Source organism: Heterodontus francisci, chromosome 37 (assembly GCF_036365525.1).
Source record: "Heterodontus francisci isolate sHetFra1 chromosome 37, sHetFra1.hap1, whole genome shotgun sequence".
Taxonomy (NCBI): Eukaryota; Metazoa; Chordata; class Chondrichthyes; order Heterodontiformes; family Heterodontidae; genus Heterodontus; species Heterodontus francisci.
In genome coordinates this window covers 21,504,637-21,525,042 of record NC_090407.1, presented here as the reverse complement: position 1 = coordinate 21,525,042, position 20,406 = coordinate 21,504,637, and the positions used below count along the sequence as shown (strand labels likewise).

Below are 20,406 nucleotides of genomic sequence, written 5' to 3'. Positions count from 1 at the left end.
CAGGTGCAGCAAGCAATTAGGAAGGTTAATGGTATGCTGGCCTTTATCGCAAGACGATTTGAGTACAGAAGCAGCGAAGTCTTGCTTCAATTGTACAGAACCTTGGTTAGAGCGCACCTGGAGTACTGTGTGCAGTTTTGGTCCCCTTTGGAAGGATATTATTGCCGTAGAGGGAGTGCAACGAAGATTCACCAGACTTATTCTCAGGATGGCGGGACTGTCCTTTAATGAGAGATTGGGGAAACTGGGCCTGTATTTTCTAGAGTTTCAAAGAATGAGAGGTGATCTCATTGAAACCTACAAGATACTTAAAGGGATAGACAGGGTAGATGCAGCTAAGATATTTCCCGTGGTTGGGGAGTCTAGAACCAGGGGACACAATGTCAAAATGAGGGGAAAGCCACTTAAGACCAAGATGAAGAGAAATTTCTTTATTCAGAGGGTTGTGAATCTTTGGAATTCTCTACCCCAGAGGGCTGTGGAAGCTCAGTCATTGAGTATGTTTAAAGCAGAGATTGATAGATTTCTAAATACCAATGACATAGGATAGTGAGGGAAAAAGGCATTGAAATGGACGATCAGCCATAATCGTATTGAATGGCGGAGCAGGCTCGATGGGCTGAATGACCTGTTCCTATGTTCCTATTCTACATGCATGGAACTTTCTTCCACAAATGGCAATTGATCCCAGATCAATTGTTAGTTAGAAAACTGAGATTGACAGATTTTTTTTAGCAAAGATATTAAGGGATATGGGGCAAAGGAGGATTTTTGGAGTAAGGTCTCAGATCAGCATGATCTCATTGAATGGTGAACGGGCTCGAGGGGTGAAACGGCCTCCTCCTGTTCCTATGTTCCTAACTCACAGCGGGCAGTAACTGGCCTGTAGCCCCTAACCAGGAAAGGGTAATGCTTCCGGTTGGACGTCTAATCTCTCTACACCTCCATCTCCCACCAGGACGGTCTGAGGGCTCTCCGCTTCTTCCTTGAACAGAGGCCCAACCAATCCCCATCTACCACCACCCTCCTCCACCTGGCTGAACTTGTTCCCACATTGAACAACCTCTCCTTCAACTCTACTCACTTCCTTCAAATATAAGGTGCTGCTATGGGTACCCACATGAGTCCTAGTTTTGCCTGCCTTTTGTGGGGTATGTCGAACATTCCTTGTTTCAGTCCAACTCAGGCCCCCTGCCCCAGTTCTTTTTCTGGTACATTGATGACTGTATTGGTGCCATTTCCGGCTCCCACCCCGAATTTGAAAGCTTCATCAATTTGCACCCTTCTCTCTCCTTTCCATGGTCCATATCTGACACTTCCCTTCCGTTCCTTGACATGGTCCATCTCTAGGGATAGACTGTCCACTAATATTCATTATGAGCCCACCGACTCCCACAGCTACCTTGAATACACTTCCTCACACCCTGCTTCCAATAAGGACTCCATCCCATTCTCCTAATTTCTCCATCTCTGATGTATCTGCTCTGATGATGCAACCTTCCAGAACAGTGCTTCTGATATGTCTTCCTTTTTCCTCAACGAAGATTCCTCCCCATTGTGGTTGACAGGTCCTTCAACTGTGTCCTACCCATTTCCCACCCTTCTACCCTCACCCCTTCCCTCCCTCCCAGATCCGTGACAGGGTTCCCCTTGTCTTCACTTTCCACCCCTCCAGCCTACACATCCAAAGGATCATCCTCCGTCATTTCTGCCACCTCTGACGTAATTCCACCACCAAATGCATCTTCCCCTCCCCTCCCCTGTCAGCATTCCGAAGGGAACGTTCTCTCCGGGACACCCTAGTCCATTCCTTCATTACCCCCAACACCTCATCCCCTTTCGCCAGAACCTTCCCATGCAATCGCAGGAGGTATATTAACTGCCCTTTTACCTCCTCTCTCCTCATTATCCAAGGCCCCAAACACTCCTTTCAGGTGAAGCAGCAATTTACTTGTACTTCTTTCAATTTAGTATACATTGCTCACAATGTGGTCTCCTCTACACTGGGAAGACCAAACACAGATTGGGTAATCACTTTGCGCAACACGTCCACTCAGTCCGAAAACATGACCCTGAGCTTCCGGTCACTTGCCATTTCATCACACCAGCCCCCCACCACCTGCTCTGATGCCCAGCAACTCTGTCCTGGGCCTGCTGCAGTGTTCCAGTGAACATCAACACAAGCTCACGGAACAGCACCTCATTTTCCGATGAGGCACCCTACAGCCTACCGGACTGAACACGGAGTTCAATAACTTTAGAGCATGACTGGCCCTTTTTTATTTTATATTGTTCCATCATTTATTTTGTTTTTTACCATGTGTTTGCCTGCTGGTTTTTTCATGTGTGTGCTTTTGGCTAGGGCTGCTCATTATTCTGTCATTAACACCCTCTCTGCACTAATGCTTTGTCTTTCACCACACCATTAGCACACTCTCTTTGCCCTTGCCCCATGACCTCCCTGTCAGTTAATCTCTCCGGCCCTCTGTCCGATCACACACCTTCCCTTTTGTTCTCTTTTCCCCCACCCCCGCTTTATTTGCTTAAAACCAATTACATTTCTAACCAAAGAACAAAGAACAAAGAACAGTACAGCACAGAAACAGGCCATTCGGCCCTCCAAGCCTGCGCCGATCTTGATGCCTGCCTAAACTAAAACCTTCTGCACTTCCGGGGACCATATCCCTCTATTCCAATCCTATTCATGTATTTGTCAAGATGCCTCTTAAACGTCATTATCGTACCTGCTTCCACCACCTCCCCCGGCAGCAGGTTCCAGGCACTCACCACCCTCTGTGTAAAGAACTTGCCTCGCACATCCCCTCCAAACTTTGCCCCTCTCACCTTAAACCTATGTCCCCTAGTAAATGATTCTTCCACCCTGGGAAAAAGCTTCTGACTATCCACTCTGTCCATGCCGCTCATAACTTTGTAAACCTCTATCATGTCGCCCCTCCACCTTCGTCATTCCAGTGAAAACAATCCGAGTTTATCCAACCTCTCTTCATAGTTAATGCCCTCCAGACCAGGCAACATCCTGGTAAACCTCTTCTGTACCCTCTTCAAAGCCTCCACGTCCTTCTGGTAGTGTGGCGACCAGAATTGCACGCAATATTCTAAGTGTGGCCTAACTAAAATTCTGTACAGCTGCAGCATGACTTGCCAATTTTTATACTCTATTCCCCGACCGATGAAGGCAAGCATGCCGTATGCCTTCTTGACTACCTTATCCACCTGCGTTACCACTTTCAGTGACCTGTGGACCTGTACGCCCCGATCTCTCTGCCTGTCAATACTCCTAAGGGTTCTGCCATTTACTGTATACTTCCCACCTGCATTAGACCTTCCAAAATGCATTACCTCACATTTGTCCGGATTAAACTCCATCTGCCATTTCTCCGCCCTAGTCTCCAACCGATCTATATCCTGCTGTATCCTCTGACAATCCTCGACACTATCCACAACTCCACCAATCTTTGTGTTATCCGCAAACTTACTAATCAGACCAGCTACATTTTCCTCCAAATCATTTATATATACTACAAACAGCAAAGGTCCCAGCACTGATCCCTGCGGAACACCACTAGTCACATCCCTCCATTCAGAAAAACACCCTTCCACTGATACCCTCTGTCTTCTCTGACAGAGCCAGTTCTGTATCCATCTTGCCAGCTCTCCTCTGATCCCGTGTGACTTCACCTTTTGTACCAGTCTGCCATGAGGGACCTTGTCAAAGGCTTTACTAAAGTCCATATAGATAACATCCACTGCCCTTCCTTCATCAATCATCTTTGTCACTTCCTCAAAAAACTCAATCAAGTTAGTGAGACACGACCGCCCCTTGCTGCCTCTCACTAATAAGTTTGTTTGTTTCCAAATGGGAGTAAATCCTGTCCCGAAGAATCCTCTCTAATAATTTCCCTACCACTGACGTAAGGCTCACCGGCCTATAATTTCCTGGATTATCCTTGCTACCCTTCTTAAACAAAGGAACAACATTGGCTATTCTCCAGTCCTCAGGGAACTCACCTACAGCCAATGAGGATACAAAGATTTCTGTCAAGACCCCAGCAAATTCTTCCCTTGCCTTCCTCAGTATTCTGGGGTAGATCCCATCAGGCCCTGGGGACTTATCTACCTTAATGCTTTGCAAGACACCCAACACCTCCTCCTTTTTGATAATGAGATGACTGAGACTATCTACACTCCCTTCCTTAGGCTCATCATCCACCAAGTCCTTCTCTTTGGTAAATACTGATGCAAAGTACTCATTTAGTACCTTGCCCATTTCCTCTGGCTCCACACATAGATTCCCTTCTCTGTCCTTGAGTGGGCCAACCCTTTCCCTGGTTACCCTCTGGCTCTTTATATACGTATAAAAAGCCTTGGGATTTTCCTTAATCCTGTTTGCCAATGACTTTTCATGACCCCTTTTAGCCCTCCTGACTCCTTGCTTAAGTTCCTTCCTACTGTTTTTATATTCCTCAAGGGATTCGTCTGTTCCTAGCCTTCCAGCCCTTACGAATGCTTCCTTTTTCTTTTTGACGAGGCTCACAATATCCCGCGTTATCCAAGGTTCCCGAAACTTGCCAAACTTATCCTTCTTCCTCACAGGAACATGCTGGTCCTGGATTCTAATCAACTGGCGTTTGAAAGACTCCCACATGTCAGATGTTGATTTACCCTCTAACAGCCGCCCCCAATCTAAATTCTTCAGTTCCTGCCTAAGATTGTTATAATTAGCCTTCCCCCAATTTAGCACCTTCACCCGAGGACTACTCTTATCCTTATTCACAAGTACCTTAAAACTTATGGAATTATGGTCACTGCTCCCGAAATGCTCCCCTACTGAAACTTCGACCACCTGGCCGGGCACATTCCCCAATACCAGGTCCAGTACAGCCCCATCCCTAGTTGGACTATCTACATATTGTTTCAAGAAGCCCTCCTGGATGTTCCTTACAAGTTCTGCCCCATCCAAGCCCCTAGCACTAAGTGAGTACCAGTCAATATAGGGGAAGTTAAAATCACCCACCACTACAACCTTGTTACCTTTACATCTTTCCAAAATCTGTCTACATATCTGCTCCTCTACCTCCCGCTGGCTGTTGGGAGGCCTGTAGTAAACCCCCAACATCGTGACTGCACCCTTCCTATTCATGAGCTCCACCCATATTGCCTCGCTGCACGACCCCTCCGAGGTGTCCTCCCGCAGCTGTGATATTCTCCTTAACAAGTAATGCAACACCCCCACCCCTTTTACTTAGAGGCTAGAAATGTAATCGGTACATTTTACCTCTTACTAATAGGTACCGATTACATTTCTAGCCTCTGTCAGTTCTGATGAAAGTCACTGACCTAAAATGTTAACTCTGCTTCTCTCTCCACAGATGCTGCCAGACCTGCTGAGTATTTCCAGCACTTTCTGTTTTATCTCAATTTCCAGCATCCACAGTATTTTGCTTTTAATATGTAAGGGTAAAGCTTTCCCCATCAAACACTCCCAGGGCAGGTACAGCACAAGTTAGATACAGAGTAAAGCTCGATTTAGCAAATGGGTCAGGGTGCAGCATGCGAGGTGATACGGTAGCATAGTGGTTTTGTTACTTGTCTAGTAATCTGGAGACAGAATTCAAATCCCATCACGGCTGCAGGGGAATCTAAATTAAATTACTTAAATAAATCTGGAATTAAAAAGCTAGCATTAGTAATGGTGACCCTGAAACCATTGGATTGTCATAAAAACCCATCTGGCTCACTAATGTCCTTTAGGGAAGGAAAACAGCTGTCCTTACCTGGTCTGGCATACATGTGACTCCAGACCCACAGCGTGTGATTATCCCTTAACTGCCCTCTGCCATTATGTAGCATGCCACTCAGCTGTATTCAGGAAAACAGCTCAGCACAACCTTCTCAGGGCAATTAGGGATGGTCTTGCCGTGATGCCCACATCCCCTGAATGAATAAAAAAATCTCCAACTCACTGATGGCTTCATTTGTGAAGCTAAGTCTCCACACAGACTGCTCCTGGGTGACGGGGCTAAGAGGGGCTTGCTCTGTATACAGTAGTGTGGGGGTTTCAGTGGTGATGCTGGCTGCTTGATCTGCTTCCATTGTTCCTCTGAATCCTCTTCCAAAAATAAGATAGAAGGGAATGCACAATGCGAAACTCGTTGTTTCTGCTTCACAACTGAGGTGTGAGGGGGAATTGCAGCCTCAACAAAAAGCACAAATGTAGATGGGTGGTCCAGTAATCAAAAGCGGGAATAAAAATCATCCAAATCATTCGACAAATAAACCTTCTTTGCATCCACTGCTGCCCTTCCTCCAATACCGAGCTAGCTCGCGTGACTGATACATCCTGAAATGTGACCCAATCAGGTATTAGCAGCGTGTGTTGGAACGTATGGCCACTCAGTGTCATCATCACTTCAGTTGGATGTCCTGTTCAATGGGATTGGATTCTCCAAGAATCCACCACATATATCTGCAGGGAAGCGTCTAGAGTTTCATTGGACCAAACACCCAGAGCCTCCTCCACTCTTCCCACCTGGAAATACCAGAGACCAGGCTGGATGCAGCCTGGAAAGGTCATGAGATAGAGCATTCTCATGGTTCGGAGTAACTGGTTACAGGTCGTGTCATTGGGCAGGGCAATGGATGTTTGACTTTTAGCACCTGTTGTCTGCAGTGATGGTTTCAGTGAGCAGGGACAGACTGGGGTCTGACTCAGCTTTAAGCACAGTTTAGAGGAAGGTAGATGACCTGCACCCACCAGGTAGGCTGCACAGTTTGGTAGTAGAGGTCGTCTGTGGATGTTATAAATCCTCCAATTTTATTATAATGAACCAGAGCATCAAGTAAATCCTCCCATTGATGGGCAGTAACCTAGAGCTCAAATCTGCAGCTGGAGGAAAAGAATGGAGTCATTTCAAAGCTCAGCCTGGACAGGAAACAGACAGCTGTGTAAATATTGTGCTCCGGGCAAAACTTTCTCTCTCTCACAGTAACTCAGTGCACCAAGAATATCATCAACTGGCTCTGCAAACAGGCCCAACCTCAGCCGCCAGGTCTGGCAGAATCTACTCAGGAATGACCCGCTCAGACACAAAGCAAGCACTCTACTCCCTTAACCCTTCCACTGCTAAAGTCACACTGAGGTTAAAGTTCAAATCTCCCTTGTTATCTCAGTTTTCTCCCTCATGTCCTGAAGGTGTAGGTCCTCACTCCCTCCAGCAGGAACCTGCCCTCTGGTATTGTACCAACTGGCCAGCCTTGTACATGAGTCATAGCACGATGTGAATAAACAGCCATGAAATTAAAGCCTGATCCTGTCCATATTTGAGCATAGAAATCTGAGATGACATTCCCAGTGTAGTACTGAGGGAGCGCTGGGATATCAGAGGCAGTACTGAGGGAGTGCTGCACTGTCAGAGGTGCCGGCTTTTGGATGAGACGTTAAACTGAAGCCCAGTCTTCCCCCACAAGTGGACCCAAGATTCCAAGGCACTATTTGAGGAAGAGCAGGGGAGTTCTCTGGTCCTGGCCAATATTTAGCATTTAGCCAACATCTGGTTATCTGGTCATGCCCACATTTCTGTTTGTGGGATCTTGCTGTGCACAAATTGGCTGCCACATTTCCTACATTACGACAGTGGCTACACTTCAAAAGTACTTAATTGGCTGTGAAGCAGTTTGAAACACCCTGAGGCCACGAAAGGCGCTATATAAATGCAAATCTTTCTTCTTTCAAAAATTAGCCCCGATTCCTGTTCCTAATCACTGCCCAGGGACCCTTGTGTTAAGGAGAGGAGCAAGCATTCAGTGTTCCTGCTCCTGATCATTGCCCTGCGGCCCCCCGGGTTAGGGAGAGGGGAAATCAGTCAGGGTTTCTGCTCCTAACCATTGTCCAGTGACCCCTGCAAAGTGCGTGTGTGAGAATGTCAGATGAGGTCTGGAAGTACAAAGGTTTTTGTTTGGTGGTTTGTGAATAATGCAGAAATTGATCGTGATCTCACAGAGCGATTCCGGAACCATTACCCAGCGATTAGACGTCACTATAGACCCTTCAGTCCCCTAATGCTGATTGCCTGAGTTAATCAGTTTTAAATCCTGCAGCTAGTATAAAATCTAAAGCAATAAATTAGTGCATCACAGAAAGGCAGTAATCATAAGGCTCCTCGATCTGTTACAGTTCAGGTGACTGTGAAATTTACCAGCCCTTTCATATTTCACATCATTATGTGGTTCTGCAGATGCAATTTGAGTCTGCATGCTATTAAACTTGTCCCATTTATCCAATTTGCAGAGATAGAGAGAGTCACACAGAGGGGGAGAGAGACTGGGAGAGTCAGGGACAGAGAGAAAAAGAGAGAGATAAAGAGGGAGAGACACAAAGAGACAGAGAAACAGACAGAAAGAGAGAGGCATAGGGAGATAGATAAAACAGAGACCGACTGATAGACAGAAAACAGCCAAGAGAGATAGACAGGGAGAAAAAGTAAAAGAAAGGCAGAGCAAACTAGACAGAGAATAAGAGGGAAAGACAGGCATTGGAAAAGAGAGAGAGAGAATTAGACACAGAACGCCTCTCTCTAAATAACAGAGTGACAGGAAAGCAGCAAAATAGGTCATAATGCGTACTGTCAGTTGGCTCCGTGCCGTCAGGCCCTGGGACAGGCCAGTTTCACATACCAAATGTGCGGGGCTGCAGGTTGACAATTCCATGACCTTGACTGTAGCCTGGAGCTCATGCTGTAGGGCACTGAACCCCAGTGAGAGTCAGCACCTTCAGGTGAGGAGGGGGCCTGAACCCCAGTGAGAGTCAGCACCTTCAGGAGAGGAGGGGGCCTGAACCCCAGTGAGAGTCAGCACCTTCAGGAGAGGAGGGGGCCTGAACCCCAGTGACAGTCAGCACCTTCAGGAGAGGAGGGGGCCTGAACCCCAGTGAGAGTCAGCACCTTCAGGAGTGGAAGGGGGGAGAAAAGGGGAAGAAAGGACAGAAAATGATATAAACGCTCCATGGTGAGTGACGCAGCCAATCAACTCCTCAACCTGCTCATTGATGGATATCGATTCAGCCCAAAAACATACGTCAACTGAAGACTGGGGACAGATGTGTTTCAGACCCTGGAGAAAAGCAGGCTGTGGACTTGATCAGGACACTGTCTCCAGGCTCTGATGGGCCCCTGTTGTGTTACTACCAGATCCATACCGTAGCAAGGTATCAGAAGCCCTTCCTCTATCCTGTCAGTGCTGAGAGGGCATTGGCTGACATTACTCTGTGATCACTCACTGAAGAGTTGAAGGACTCCCAATTGGCATGGATAAAACTCTGGTCCAATCAGCAATACAACAAACACAGGATATTCCATCTAATTGTCCACAGGGAATTGTAACTCTGCCATTTCTGTTTCTCTCTCCACCCCATCTCACTGTTACTGCAGCTCAAGGCTCTCATTGCTGCTGCACAATACACCTAACATCGCTTGGGCTTCCCATCAATATATTATTAGTTGCATTGGATTCAGGCCCAGACTCCCACACTGAGTTTTTCCTTGGTGAGACCTCATCAATTAGTTTTTGGCACTGTGTGACATCTCTCACCTACATTTGAAAGGGAGAGCTAACATTACAAACTTCTAATTTTGGGAAGTGTCAGAACCACAGTCCCCTGTGTTTCAACTCTGTGAGGTGACTAGCACTACAGTTAAAACCAAAGGAGCCATTAGAACATCTGAACTGATCCCCAACACAGAGCCTCAAACATTATGGCATCAATACAGTATCAGACATACGAACTTACGAATTAGGAGCAGACGTAGGCCACCTGGCCCATTGAGCCGACTCCGCCATTCAATGAGATCATGGCTGATCTGTTTGTGTTTCGAATTCCACACTCCCATCAACCTCCCCATACCCCTTGATTCCCTTGCCTAACAAGAATCTATCTACCTCCACCTTAAAATTATTCAATGTTCCTGCTTCCACCACCTTCTGAGGCAGAGAGTTCCAAAGTCACACACTGTGCATACTAACTTTTTGTGACTCCTGCACTAGAACATCTAGATCCCTCTGCACCACAGAATTCTGCAGTCATTCTCCATTTAAGTAATATTCTGCTTTTTTATTCTTCGAGCCAAAGTGAACAACTTCACATTTTCCCACATTATACTCCATCTGCCAGATTTTTGCCCACTCACTCAACCTATCTATATCGGTCTGCAAATTCCTTATTTCCTCTTCACACCATACTTTTCTTCCTATTTTTGTGTCATCTGCAAATTTAGCTACCATGCCATCGCTCCCCTCATCTAAGTCATCTAAGACAGGCCATCAACAGGCACATGAAACACTTGCATTTATATAGCGCTTTTTACAACATTGGGAGGCGCCAAAGCATTTGATAGTACTTTTTGAAGTGTAATCACTGTTGTAATTTAGGAAACTCAGCAGCCAATTTGTGCACAGCAAGCTCCCAAACACAGCAATGTGATAATGACCAGGGAATCTGTTTTAGTGATGCTGCTTGAGGGATAAATATTATTCAGGAAACTGCTTTTCTTCGAAGTAGTGCCATAGGATCTTTTAAGCCCACCTGAGAGGGCAGACAGGGCCTCGGTTTAACACTATCAGAACTGCACTTGAAGTGTCAGCCTGGATAACATGTTCAAGTCTTTCAGTGGGAATTGAAAGCAAAACCTTCTTACTAAGAGATGAGAGAGCTACTAACTGAGTCATAGCTGAGACCTGAGGTAGCACCAGCAGGGCTCAGTGTGATCCTGCAGAGAGGGGCGGGGCTAGGTGGGGGGTGTGGTTTCAGCATCAGGCTGTTGTGGGGACAGCACCGAAGAGGTGAGGGGGTCTTGGGGGGGGTGGGGTCTCAGCTGGTGGGGATGAGGAAGCAGCAGTCTCAGCATGTTGCCTGGCATGGGATGGGACTCAGCAGTAAGCAGGGAGACTCAACACCAAGCACTGTGCTACTGGAAGTCCTTTTTGTAAAGTAAGCTAATTATGAATGTACCGAATTAGAAGCAGGAGTAGGCCACTCGACCCCTCGAGCCTGCTCCGCCATTCAACATGGTCATGGCTGATCTGATTGTAAACATGACTTCACATTTCCACCTATCCCCGATAACCTTTCACCTCCTTGCTTATCAAGAATCTATCTACCTCTGCCTTAAAAATATTCAAAGACTCTGCTTCCACTGCCTTTTAAGGAAGAGAGTTCCAAAGACTCACGACCCTCAGAGAAAAGAATTCTCCCCATATCCGTCTTAAATGGGCGACCCCTTGTTTTTAAAGAGTGACGCCTAGTTCTAGATTCTCCCACAAGGGGAAACATCCTTTTCACACCCACCCTTTCAAGACCCCTCAGGATTATATATGTTTCAATCAAGTCGCCTCTTACTCTTCTAAACTCCAGCGGCTACAAGCCTAGCCTTGTCCGACCTTTCCTCATAAGACAACCCGCCCATTCCAGGTATTAGCCTAGTCAATCTTCTCTGAACTGCTTCCAAAGCATCTACATCCTTCCTTAAATAAGGAGGACAATACTGCACACAGTACTCCAGATGTGGTCTCATCAATGCCCTGTATTGTCTGGCATGTGTTCATGGCGAGCTTTGAGTCACAGAGGCTCTCCCAGCCTCCTCACACACTCACTATCAGCCACACTCATTCACTATCTGTTACCACACTGTTACGACTGAGACAGGAAGAGTGCACTGTTAATTCAGTTCCACTTCTCCACGGGTTACAACATATCAATAAATTTTCCCACTTACCAAAACAGCCAATTAGATACTCGATTTTTCCCCAGAATAAAGCACACCAATCAGGTTTCTTTAATAAACAACAAAATTATCCATTTATTAAAAAAACAAGTCTTAACCAATAATGAAGTAAATATATATGCAAATTGAGATATTAAAGCCCTATATTTTCATCCTAGCCCTCACGCACATGTACCTACATGCAAAAAACGGTTAACCAGGGAAAAAAAAGATTTTTGTTTGACAGCTGTTACAAAGAAATAGAAAGAATTTTAAAAAAAACTTTGTCTGCAAAGATATGGAAAGAAGTCCTTTGTTTTGGTGAGGTGTCCCAAAGTCGAATAGTTGGCTGCCACTAGGAATCTTTCCTGGTGAGGTTGATGAACAGTCTGTTTGGGTAGGCATTCAAAGAAAGGCTTCACATAGGTCTTAAAGCAGGTGTGCAGCAACAAAGGTGTCAGTTCTCACACATTTGATGCAAAGTTCTTTTTAAAGATGAAAGATTTCTGCAACCATTCAGGGCTTCTTCAAAATTCAGGAGGCAACAGTACAACTTCATACAGGCTTTTGCTTTTCAAGAGCAGGGATTCTTCAAAGAGAGATAACTGTTATCTGTTTTCTTCTTATGATATCCTGGCAGATCAATAACCAAATTCCAACTGCCTCTTTTAGTCCAAAAACCCAGCTGGCTTTTAACAGTTCAAAGTGAAACTAAACTTTTCAGGCAAGTCCCATGATAATAATAAATTATGTCTTGTCACAACACAAAATAGCTCTTAAGTCAAACCTTCTACTATGTTTACTTGAAATCACATGCTTTCCAGTAAAAAACTTGTTAGCTGGTCAACCTTCTGCTGAGCTTCCTTTTAAAAAAAACACCCAAAGTTCAACCTCTTCAGTTTTCTTAAAATATAGATTCTTGAGTTTTAACCAAAAAAATGGAAACTCCGTAACAACACGCACAGCTCCTTTCATCATCAGCTGTTCATCACTGATTTCAGAAAGGTCGCCGACTCGGGCTGATCAAAGGTTATGGAACTTCTATTCCGTGTTAAATCAACTCTGTTAGTGGAGAGATAAAGCAAGGACCTCACTCACTCCTCTGTGCCCAACAAACTTCTAATAAAGTGACTGTGGACATCCTGACTGTGCGTAAAAACTCCAACTGGTCAGATTGAGTAACATAGGAAATGGAGGAGGCCTTTCAGTCCTTGGACCTGTTCCACTATTCGATCAGATCATGGCTGCTGTGTATTTTAATTCTATTTATCTGCCTCTGCTCGATATCCCTCAATACCCTTAACAAACAATAATCTAACAATCTTGGTCTTGAAAGCTCCAATTGACCCCCAGCATCCAAAATCTTTCTGGGGGAGAGATTTCTACTACCCTTTGTGTGGAAAAAATGCTTCACTCCTAAATGGCCTGGCTCTAATTTTAAGGTTATGCCCTCTTGTTCTGGATTCCCCTTCCAGAGGAATTAGTTTCTATCTAACTTTATCATTAGATCACCTCTCAACCTTCTAAAAAGAAATATGACCCTAGCTAATTTAGAACATTACAGCGCAGTACAGGCCCTTCGGCCCTCGATGTTGCGCCGACCTGTGAAACCATCTGACCTACACTATTCCATTTTCATCCATATGTCTATCCAATGCAACATGTCCTCATAATTTAAGCCTTTGATCCCTGGTTTCATTCCGGTGAATCTGCACGCACCCCCTCCAAGGCCAATATATCCTCCTGAGATCTCAGGCCTTGAACCGAACACAGTGCTCCAGATGGAGTCTGACTAGAGCACTGTACAACTGAAATTAAAATGAAAAAGGCTCCACTGAGTTTCATAAAGGAACTTGCCAATAACTGCAGCCTCCCTGTCGCTCTAAACTGTCAGTTTCTCATAACTTAATGTTGCTGTAGACACAGCCCTTAAATATCTTGCTGTTTGTTGCCTTGGGCCACATTTCTGCAACTGTAGGCGTTAGTGAGGTGGAAAACATTTAAATGTGCAATGTTCTCTCTTATCGCCCACAGGCAATGGAGGGGCAGACAGTGGATTGAATTGCATTTCAGCATTGTCACAGCAGGGCTGTGCAATGCTCACCTCCTACATGTTAGTTATTAATTCCCAAACTTGGTGTCACGTAATCACTTAATCCCCACTTCCTGGTTTCTCTCCTATTCTTCACCAAGTTCCTGGAATTTGAAGCAATGAGTGTAAATCATTGACTGAGGCCTCGACAGATCCACTGCCTGCAGCTGTCAGGGCAGCTAATAACTGCCCAGGATCAAATGCTGTGCTGCCAAGAGTAGCCACATTTGAAATCCATTCTCTGCTAATCTCTACCTGATCTCAGCCACATCCCCTCTGCCAGGATCCCGGTGACCGATCACCAAAGCTGGAAAGTATGCTGGGGGTCTGCGTGTGCGTGAGTATGGGCATCAAGGGGCAGGTGGGAAGGAGAGATAGGATTGGACTTAGCTGTGATGCTTTCCATAGCTCAATAGCAAATCTTAGCTGACACAAACAATGGCCTGCTGTGTGAGGTGCCAGAGAACAGCCAGCACCTACAACACCTTTGGTGGAGGGGAAATTAATAAATCAGATCACTAACCGGAGTTTTGCACAGTTTCATCATCCACTACTGATGACAATTTGAGATCTGCAGCTCCTTGGCACACCAACAACCTGCTCCTATCACCCAATCACATGACCCGCTCGCCACATTGCCCAATCACATCGCTCAAACACATTGCCCCAATCTGACCCCTCCCCCATCTCCTCTTTTCAGATCCTGAAGACCCAAAACACTTAACTCTCAACAGCCCCAAACTCATGGAATCAGAGCCGGAGCAAAGTAACATCCAGGGGTCTGGGGACTTGCGCAAAGACAGGCCGGTCAATATCCAGATTGCGGGTCTAGAGAAGCCCATGGAGAGGCAGGGAAGCCCCTGGAGATGTACTCTGACTGTGGGTGACACCAGTGTTTCCCTCTGTACATTTGGATTGCACAGACAGTAGGTGTTACTGCAAAATATTCAGGCACTCACAATCCTGATGGGCTTTGAGCTTATACTCTCACCCGGGTGGGGAAGGTACTTGAAGTGGGGAGAGACTGAGGGAACCTTGATACTGGTCCTCATTAAACATGGGCCACTGACAAAGCCAATTCGGACACGTCACTCTCCACACCAGAAAAATCATCTGATTTACAGGTTTTACACAAAAGTTTGTATTGGCAAAGCATCGATTCAAATTCCACTCCTTCAACACATGGCAGAAGGGGAGCGAGAAAGAAAGCAATATAAAACTGTAATGGACTGCAACAGTCGGAAGAGAAATAGCTACTCACTGCAGGCAGCACCAAGGAGCTCAGTCTATCCCTTCCATTTTCTGAAAACTCTCTGGACAGGAACAACACACGTCAGAATCTTTATAGCGTTTGTTCAGCAACCAGTAGCGGAGTAAGGAATAAGACCCCACGGCCTACTCATAGTGTCAGCCACTCACTTCCTTTCCCTCCAACATGTGCTCCCATTGTCTGGGATGAATGTTACTTCCCAGGAAGGATCTATTCCAAATCAGCTGCGACAGGAGGAGGGTCAGACACGGTCAAGGGAGCAGAGGGGACCTCTGATATTCTCCCCACTTTTCCCAGAGAGGAAAGGAGCATTTTCTCGGAAGGAAATTACAAAGGAGGCAAACACATCAAAGAGATCAGTCTGTACATGCCGGCAATCAAAAACCATCAGGGCTTCTCAAAATAAAGACAAATATTTTTACTCAGTTATTAAAATTATGTAAAGATCTTTGTTCACAATGAGTGTAATTATCACACACTGATCTCTGTTCATTATTAGACATTGTTTGGTACGATGCCTCAAACACTGAATGAGTGTGTATTCTGACACTGGTTTCTATGATAAAAGTAAGTTGCAGTGAGCTGCTTGGGATGGATGTTTATAAAGGGATGGATCTGAGAGGAGGAGTCTCCACGCGTTTAAACAGGGGACAGATGTTTCCTGCAGAAAAATAGAACTCAAATAGAATGGAATGAGCTACCAATGGCCATTGTTTGATTCTGTGGTTGCCGGGAACTCCTGTGTAAAAATATTTGCTCAAGCTGCTTCTTGCCGTTTTGCCTGCAGCTGTATCAACAACAGCAACAATTTGTATTTATAAAGTGCCTTTAACATTATAAAATGTACCAAGGTGCTTCACAGGAGTGCTACAAAACAAAATTTGAAACCGAGTCATGTAAAGAGATATTAAGACAGAGGACCAAAAGTTTGGTCAAAGAGATAGGTTTTAAGGAACATCTTAAAGGAGGAGAAAGGTAGAGAAGTGGAGAGATTTAGGTTGGGAATTTTAGAGCTTAGGGCCCAGGCAGCTGAAGGTACGGCTGCCAAAGGTGGAGCAATTAAAATCAAGAACGCTCAGGAGGCCAGAACTGGGAGAACCCAGAGAACCAGGAGTTATAGGACTGGAGGAGATTACAGAGATAGGGAGGGGTGAGGCCATGGACAGATTTGAAAACAAGGATGAGAATTTTAAAATTGAGATTTTGCATAACCAGGAAGGAGGAGCAGCACTGGGCACGAGTAAGGACATGGTCAGCAGTTCTGCATAAACTCATGTTTGCGGATGGTAGAACATGGGAGGTCAGCCAGGAGTGCGTTGGAATCGTCAAGACGAGAGATAACAAAGGTACGGATGAGAGTTCCAGCAGCAGATAGGCTGCTGCAAGAGCAGAGTTGGGCAATGTCACGGAGGTGGAAATAGGCAGTCTCAGTGATGTGCTGAAATGTGTGGTAGGAGGCTAATCTCAGGTCAAATATAACACCAAGGTTGCAAACAGTCTAGTTCAGCCTCAGACAGCTGCCAGCGAGAGGGATGGAGTTGGTAGCAAGGGAACAGAGCTTCTGATTATTGGCTTCTGCTCATCAAGTACTGGGAGTCAAACAAGTAGTCTGGCAATTTTGGGACAGTGGCGGGATCATGACAGCTGTAGGTAAGGTTAGCTGGGTATCATCAGTGTACATGTGGAAACTGACACTGTGTTTCTGGAAGATGTTGTTGATGGGGCCAAGGATAAATCCATGGGGGTCACCAGAGGAAATGGCGCGGAAGCAGGCAGAGAAGCCAGTGCAGGTGATTCTCTGGCTACAACTGGATAGATAAGAATGAAGCCAGGCAAGTGCAGTCCCACCCAGCTGGACAGCAGTGGAGAGGCATTTTAAGCAAACTTTCATGGTGAACCATGTCAAAGGCTGCACACAGGTGAAGGAGGATGGGGAGGGATAGTTTACCTTTGTCATAGTCAATTAGGATGTCATTTGTGACTTTGGTAAGAGTCATTTTGGTACTGTGACGGGGTGGAAACCTGCTTAGGGAGATTTAAACATGAAGTTCTAAGATGGGCACAGATTTAAGAGGCAAGAACACACCCAAGGACTTTTGAGAGGAAAGGGAGTTTGGAGATGGGGCAGTAGCTTGTTGGGACAGAGTTATCAAGAGTTGTATTTTTTGAGGAGATGGGTGATGATGGCAGATTTGAAGGAGAGGGGGACAGTACCTGAGGAGAGAGAACTGACAGAGAGGATCAGAAAGGAAGACACATAATGCCCACGAGCTTAGCAGTCCTAGTACTGCCCCTGGTGAGCACTCTTTTATATAAGGGTAGCTGGCTGCTGCACCTCTCTCCACTGCACCTACTCCCCTCCTCCACCTCACCCTCCCCACTACCTGCCTCCACCCTCCTCTGACTTCTCCCCGCCCCACCTTTAACACTAGTACAGAGTTTACTGGTTTCATTTTTGACATTGTCTGATGGTTTGACTGTTTATTCTGTTTGACAGTATGGAAAACAAACTGTCAGACAGTATTGAAAAATAAATCAAATAAACTCTGTACCAATAATGAAGTGGGGGGGGGGGAGGGAGGCGGAGGGGTTGCAGGAGGGGAGGAGGTGGGGCAGGGAGAGATGGGGATCAAGTAGCGGCTGAGAGGGTGAGTAGGTGAGCAGAGGCAGGGACTGGGGAGGGGTAGTTAATGGGCTGGCAGGGGAGGGGACAGGGGAGAGGAAGTTGCGCCCATCAACTGCCCCCAACTCAACTTGCATCTCATCATCTCGTTAAAAATTCTCACAATTTCACGCAATGGAGCACAGTGAGTGTAAATACACGCTATTCTGGCAGCCACTATGTACACAGAAAGATCCCACAAATAGTCAGTAGATTAAAGGCCAATTGATCTGTTGGTTGAGAGGGGAATGCTGTCCCAGGATGCCAGGAGAACTCCCTGTTTTTCCTCCAATAGTGGTTGTGGAATCTTTAACACTCACCCAAACAGGCAGACGGGACCTCGACGTCATGTCTCATCCTCAACACAGCACTGAACTGACCTTTTGACTCTGGGTCGCGAGTGTAGCTAACTGAGCCAAGCTGACAGACCGAGGGGGACTGGCTGCTTGCTCCACAGTTCACAATCTACGCCATTCCTGGAGTTAAATTAGCAAAGATTCAGCAACTCACCTTTTCATCCTGGGATTTGTTGGAGCCTGGGGGAGTCTCAGGGACCTGGTGAGCTAGGCTCAGCCAAGGGTCATGCTGCATTTGCTTCATTGCCAAGCCAAACACATCCGGTTTTAAAATTAGAATCAAACTCAGGACGGATACATAGCGAAGGAGTTCAGCAGCCAGCCCCACAGCCTGGGAGCTGATCGTGCCAGGATTAGGGGAGTCTAATAAAGATCGTTCTGATGAGAATGCTGCTTTAATTCTCAACCTTCAACAGGCTGCAGCCCTGGATCAGTGAGACATTCGGCAAGAAGATGCTGGGCTGTTGCTGGAGCTCTCTGTGTGAGCATGAACCCCAGTGTCTGCCCATGCTCCCTCGGGCAACGACTCACTGAACACACCAATAAGAGCCGATTAGCTCTCAGGGAGGGGCTGTCTGATACAGCAAACACTGTCTGAGGATCCTGTACACACAAAAAATCTACACAGACAGTGCTGGGAGCAGTGCCCAGGTGAGTTAACCCTTGAGAGCCTGGGCCCAGTGTAACATAGAAAACAACCTGATAAACAGCCAGAACTGAGAGCTCAGAATCACTGAGTACTGCAGCTAACTGCACAACGTATCGGTGCCTGGGACCCAGTTAGTGCCCAGCGCCAGGTGAGAGAGGATGGGGACAGTCTGTTGGGGGATGCTTTAAGGAAGTGTGATCCTTCCTCCCCTCCCCTATCCTTCCCTTCTCTCCCCCTCACTCATCCCCTTTCCTCACCCCTCTCCCCCTTACTCATCTCCTCTCCTCTCCCCCCTCTCCCCCTTGACTGGTTTCTACTTCTGGGGTTCACACTGAGGTCTACCCACCCCCATTCACCGCATTTCCTTTCGTTGATAATTAGTGAGTTGTCATCTGTGATTCTGGTTTTTGTGGCAGTCTCCTGACAGCCCCTACCCTCAACCTCAGCTTTCATTTGCATGCTAGTAGTGATAGGCCCTCAAAGCTACCATCTTGGATCTTACCATGTGTGACCCTGCAACCCCACTCTCACCCCTGACCTCCTGACCCCTGAACACTGCGCACCGCCCCCCACCCCCAACCCATGGCCTTCGTATTCTTACTTATATCTCCAGGGAGTTTTTGTCCAAGTCTCATCCTTTTGTGCAGCTAAAACAGCATCAAACATCCCGCATTATTCTTTTGGAAACACTTAACAAATACATAGGACACTATTAACTCTTAACTTGCCTTACCAAATTAAGGGCTTACTTTTAATCCCTATAATCTTAAATTTACATTTCAAATTGATATTGTAGCCCAACGAAATGAGACAGCCAGCAGCCATATATCGTAGCCATGGTAATGGCAAAACTACACATTCCAACTGAGCAATGCAACAGGACATTAGCAATATATTGTGTGTCACATCCACTTGGCCTGTCACACTCTGTTTATAACATTATCTCTATTACAGGGCAGTGAATGCTCTCTCTCACTCCAAGCAATGCCATGCGGTAAAACTGCGTGAATTAGTGCAAAGATACTGAGAGTGCCCATCATGCTTTACATAAAGCAAAAAATCTTGACAAGAGCAAGAAACACAGTCACTTCCTGTGCTGGATTTTCTGACCTTGTTCTGAGCTGGAATGAAGCAGGGAGCTGGAGTCCAGGGGCATGACAAATGGGCCGAGAGCAGGGGGATTAGCTGGGGCTGTGGGGGTAGAGAGAGTATAGCTGGGTGGGGGCAGAGGACAGGAGGGCATGGGAATGGCTGGGGACAGAGGGCATGGCCGGGGCGTTAGTGGAGGATGGAAGATGGACCCGTGTGGTACAGTCAAAGCTCTGATCACGAGCAGTTGCTCCCGCCTCAGGGACCCATAATGTCAAAAAGGCCATCTGTCAGTCACTGTATTTACCCTGTGATAGCCCAGCTCATTTTGCTGGATAAAGAATTAGAGCAGGGTGGAAAACGGTAGCTCTCAGAAGAGCCATTCAGTCCCAGAGACTTGGGACTTGTGAGGCAAGCTCTATATGACACTCAGGGATTGAACATAAACTGAGTTTACACTGATTCTCCTGGAATCGTCCACCGAAATTCCAGCAGACAACTGGGGGAATTCCCC

The 20,406-nt window shown here is 46.3% G+C and overlaps 1 protein-coding gene and 1 long non-coding RNA gene across 6 annotated transcripts in view; one reads left to right on the top strand and one right to left on the bottom strand.

The window, feature by feature from the left end:
* The window catches only part of LOC137352125 (pleckstrin homology domain-containing family G member 5-like), a 141,825-nt gene that overhangs the window by 77,677 nt on the left and 43,742 nt on the right, over positions 1-20,406 (bottom strand). For 3 of the 5 annotated variants that reach the window (XM_068017253.1, XM_068017256.1, XM_068017257.1), the window contains exon 1: positions 18,309-18,667. The exons of 1 other annotated variant lie outside the window; for it this stretch is intronic. In XM_068017253.1, coding sequence (XP_067873354.1) covers positions 18,309-18,398 — 90 coding nt within the window. In that variant the 5' untranslated portion in view covers positions 18,399-18,667. Of the gene's footprint in view, positions 1-15,127; positions 15,167-18,308; positions 18,668-20,406 lie in introns of those variants that run through there. One more of the 5 variants, XM_068017258.1, reaches the window with a different exon arrangement.
* LOC137352127 (uncharacterized) overlaps positions 18,716-20,406 on the top strand; it is a 51,254-nt gene continuing 49,563 nt past the window's right edge. The window contains exon 1 of the long non-coding RNA XR_010969645.1: positions 18,716-18,805. This is a non-coding gene — a long non-coding RNA (uncharacterized lncRNA). The remainder of the gene's footprint in view (positions 18,806-20,406) is intronic.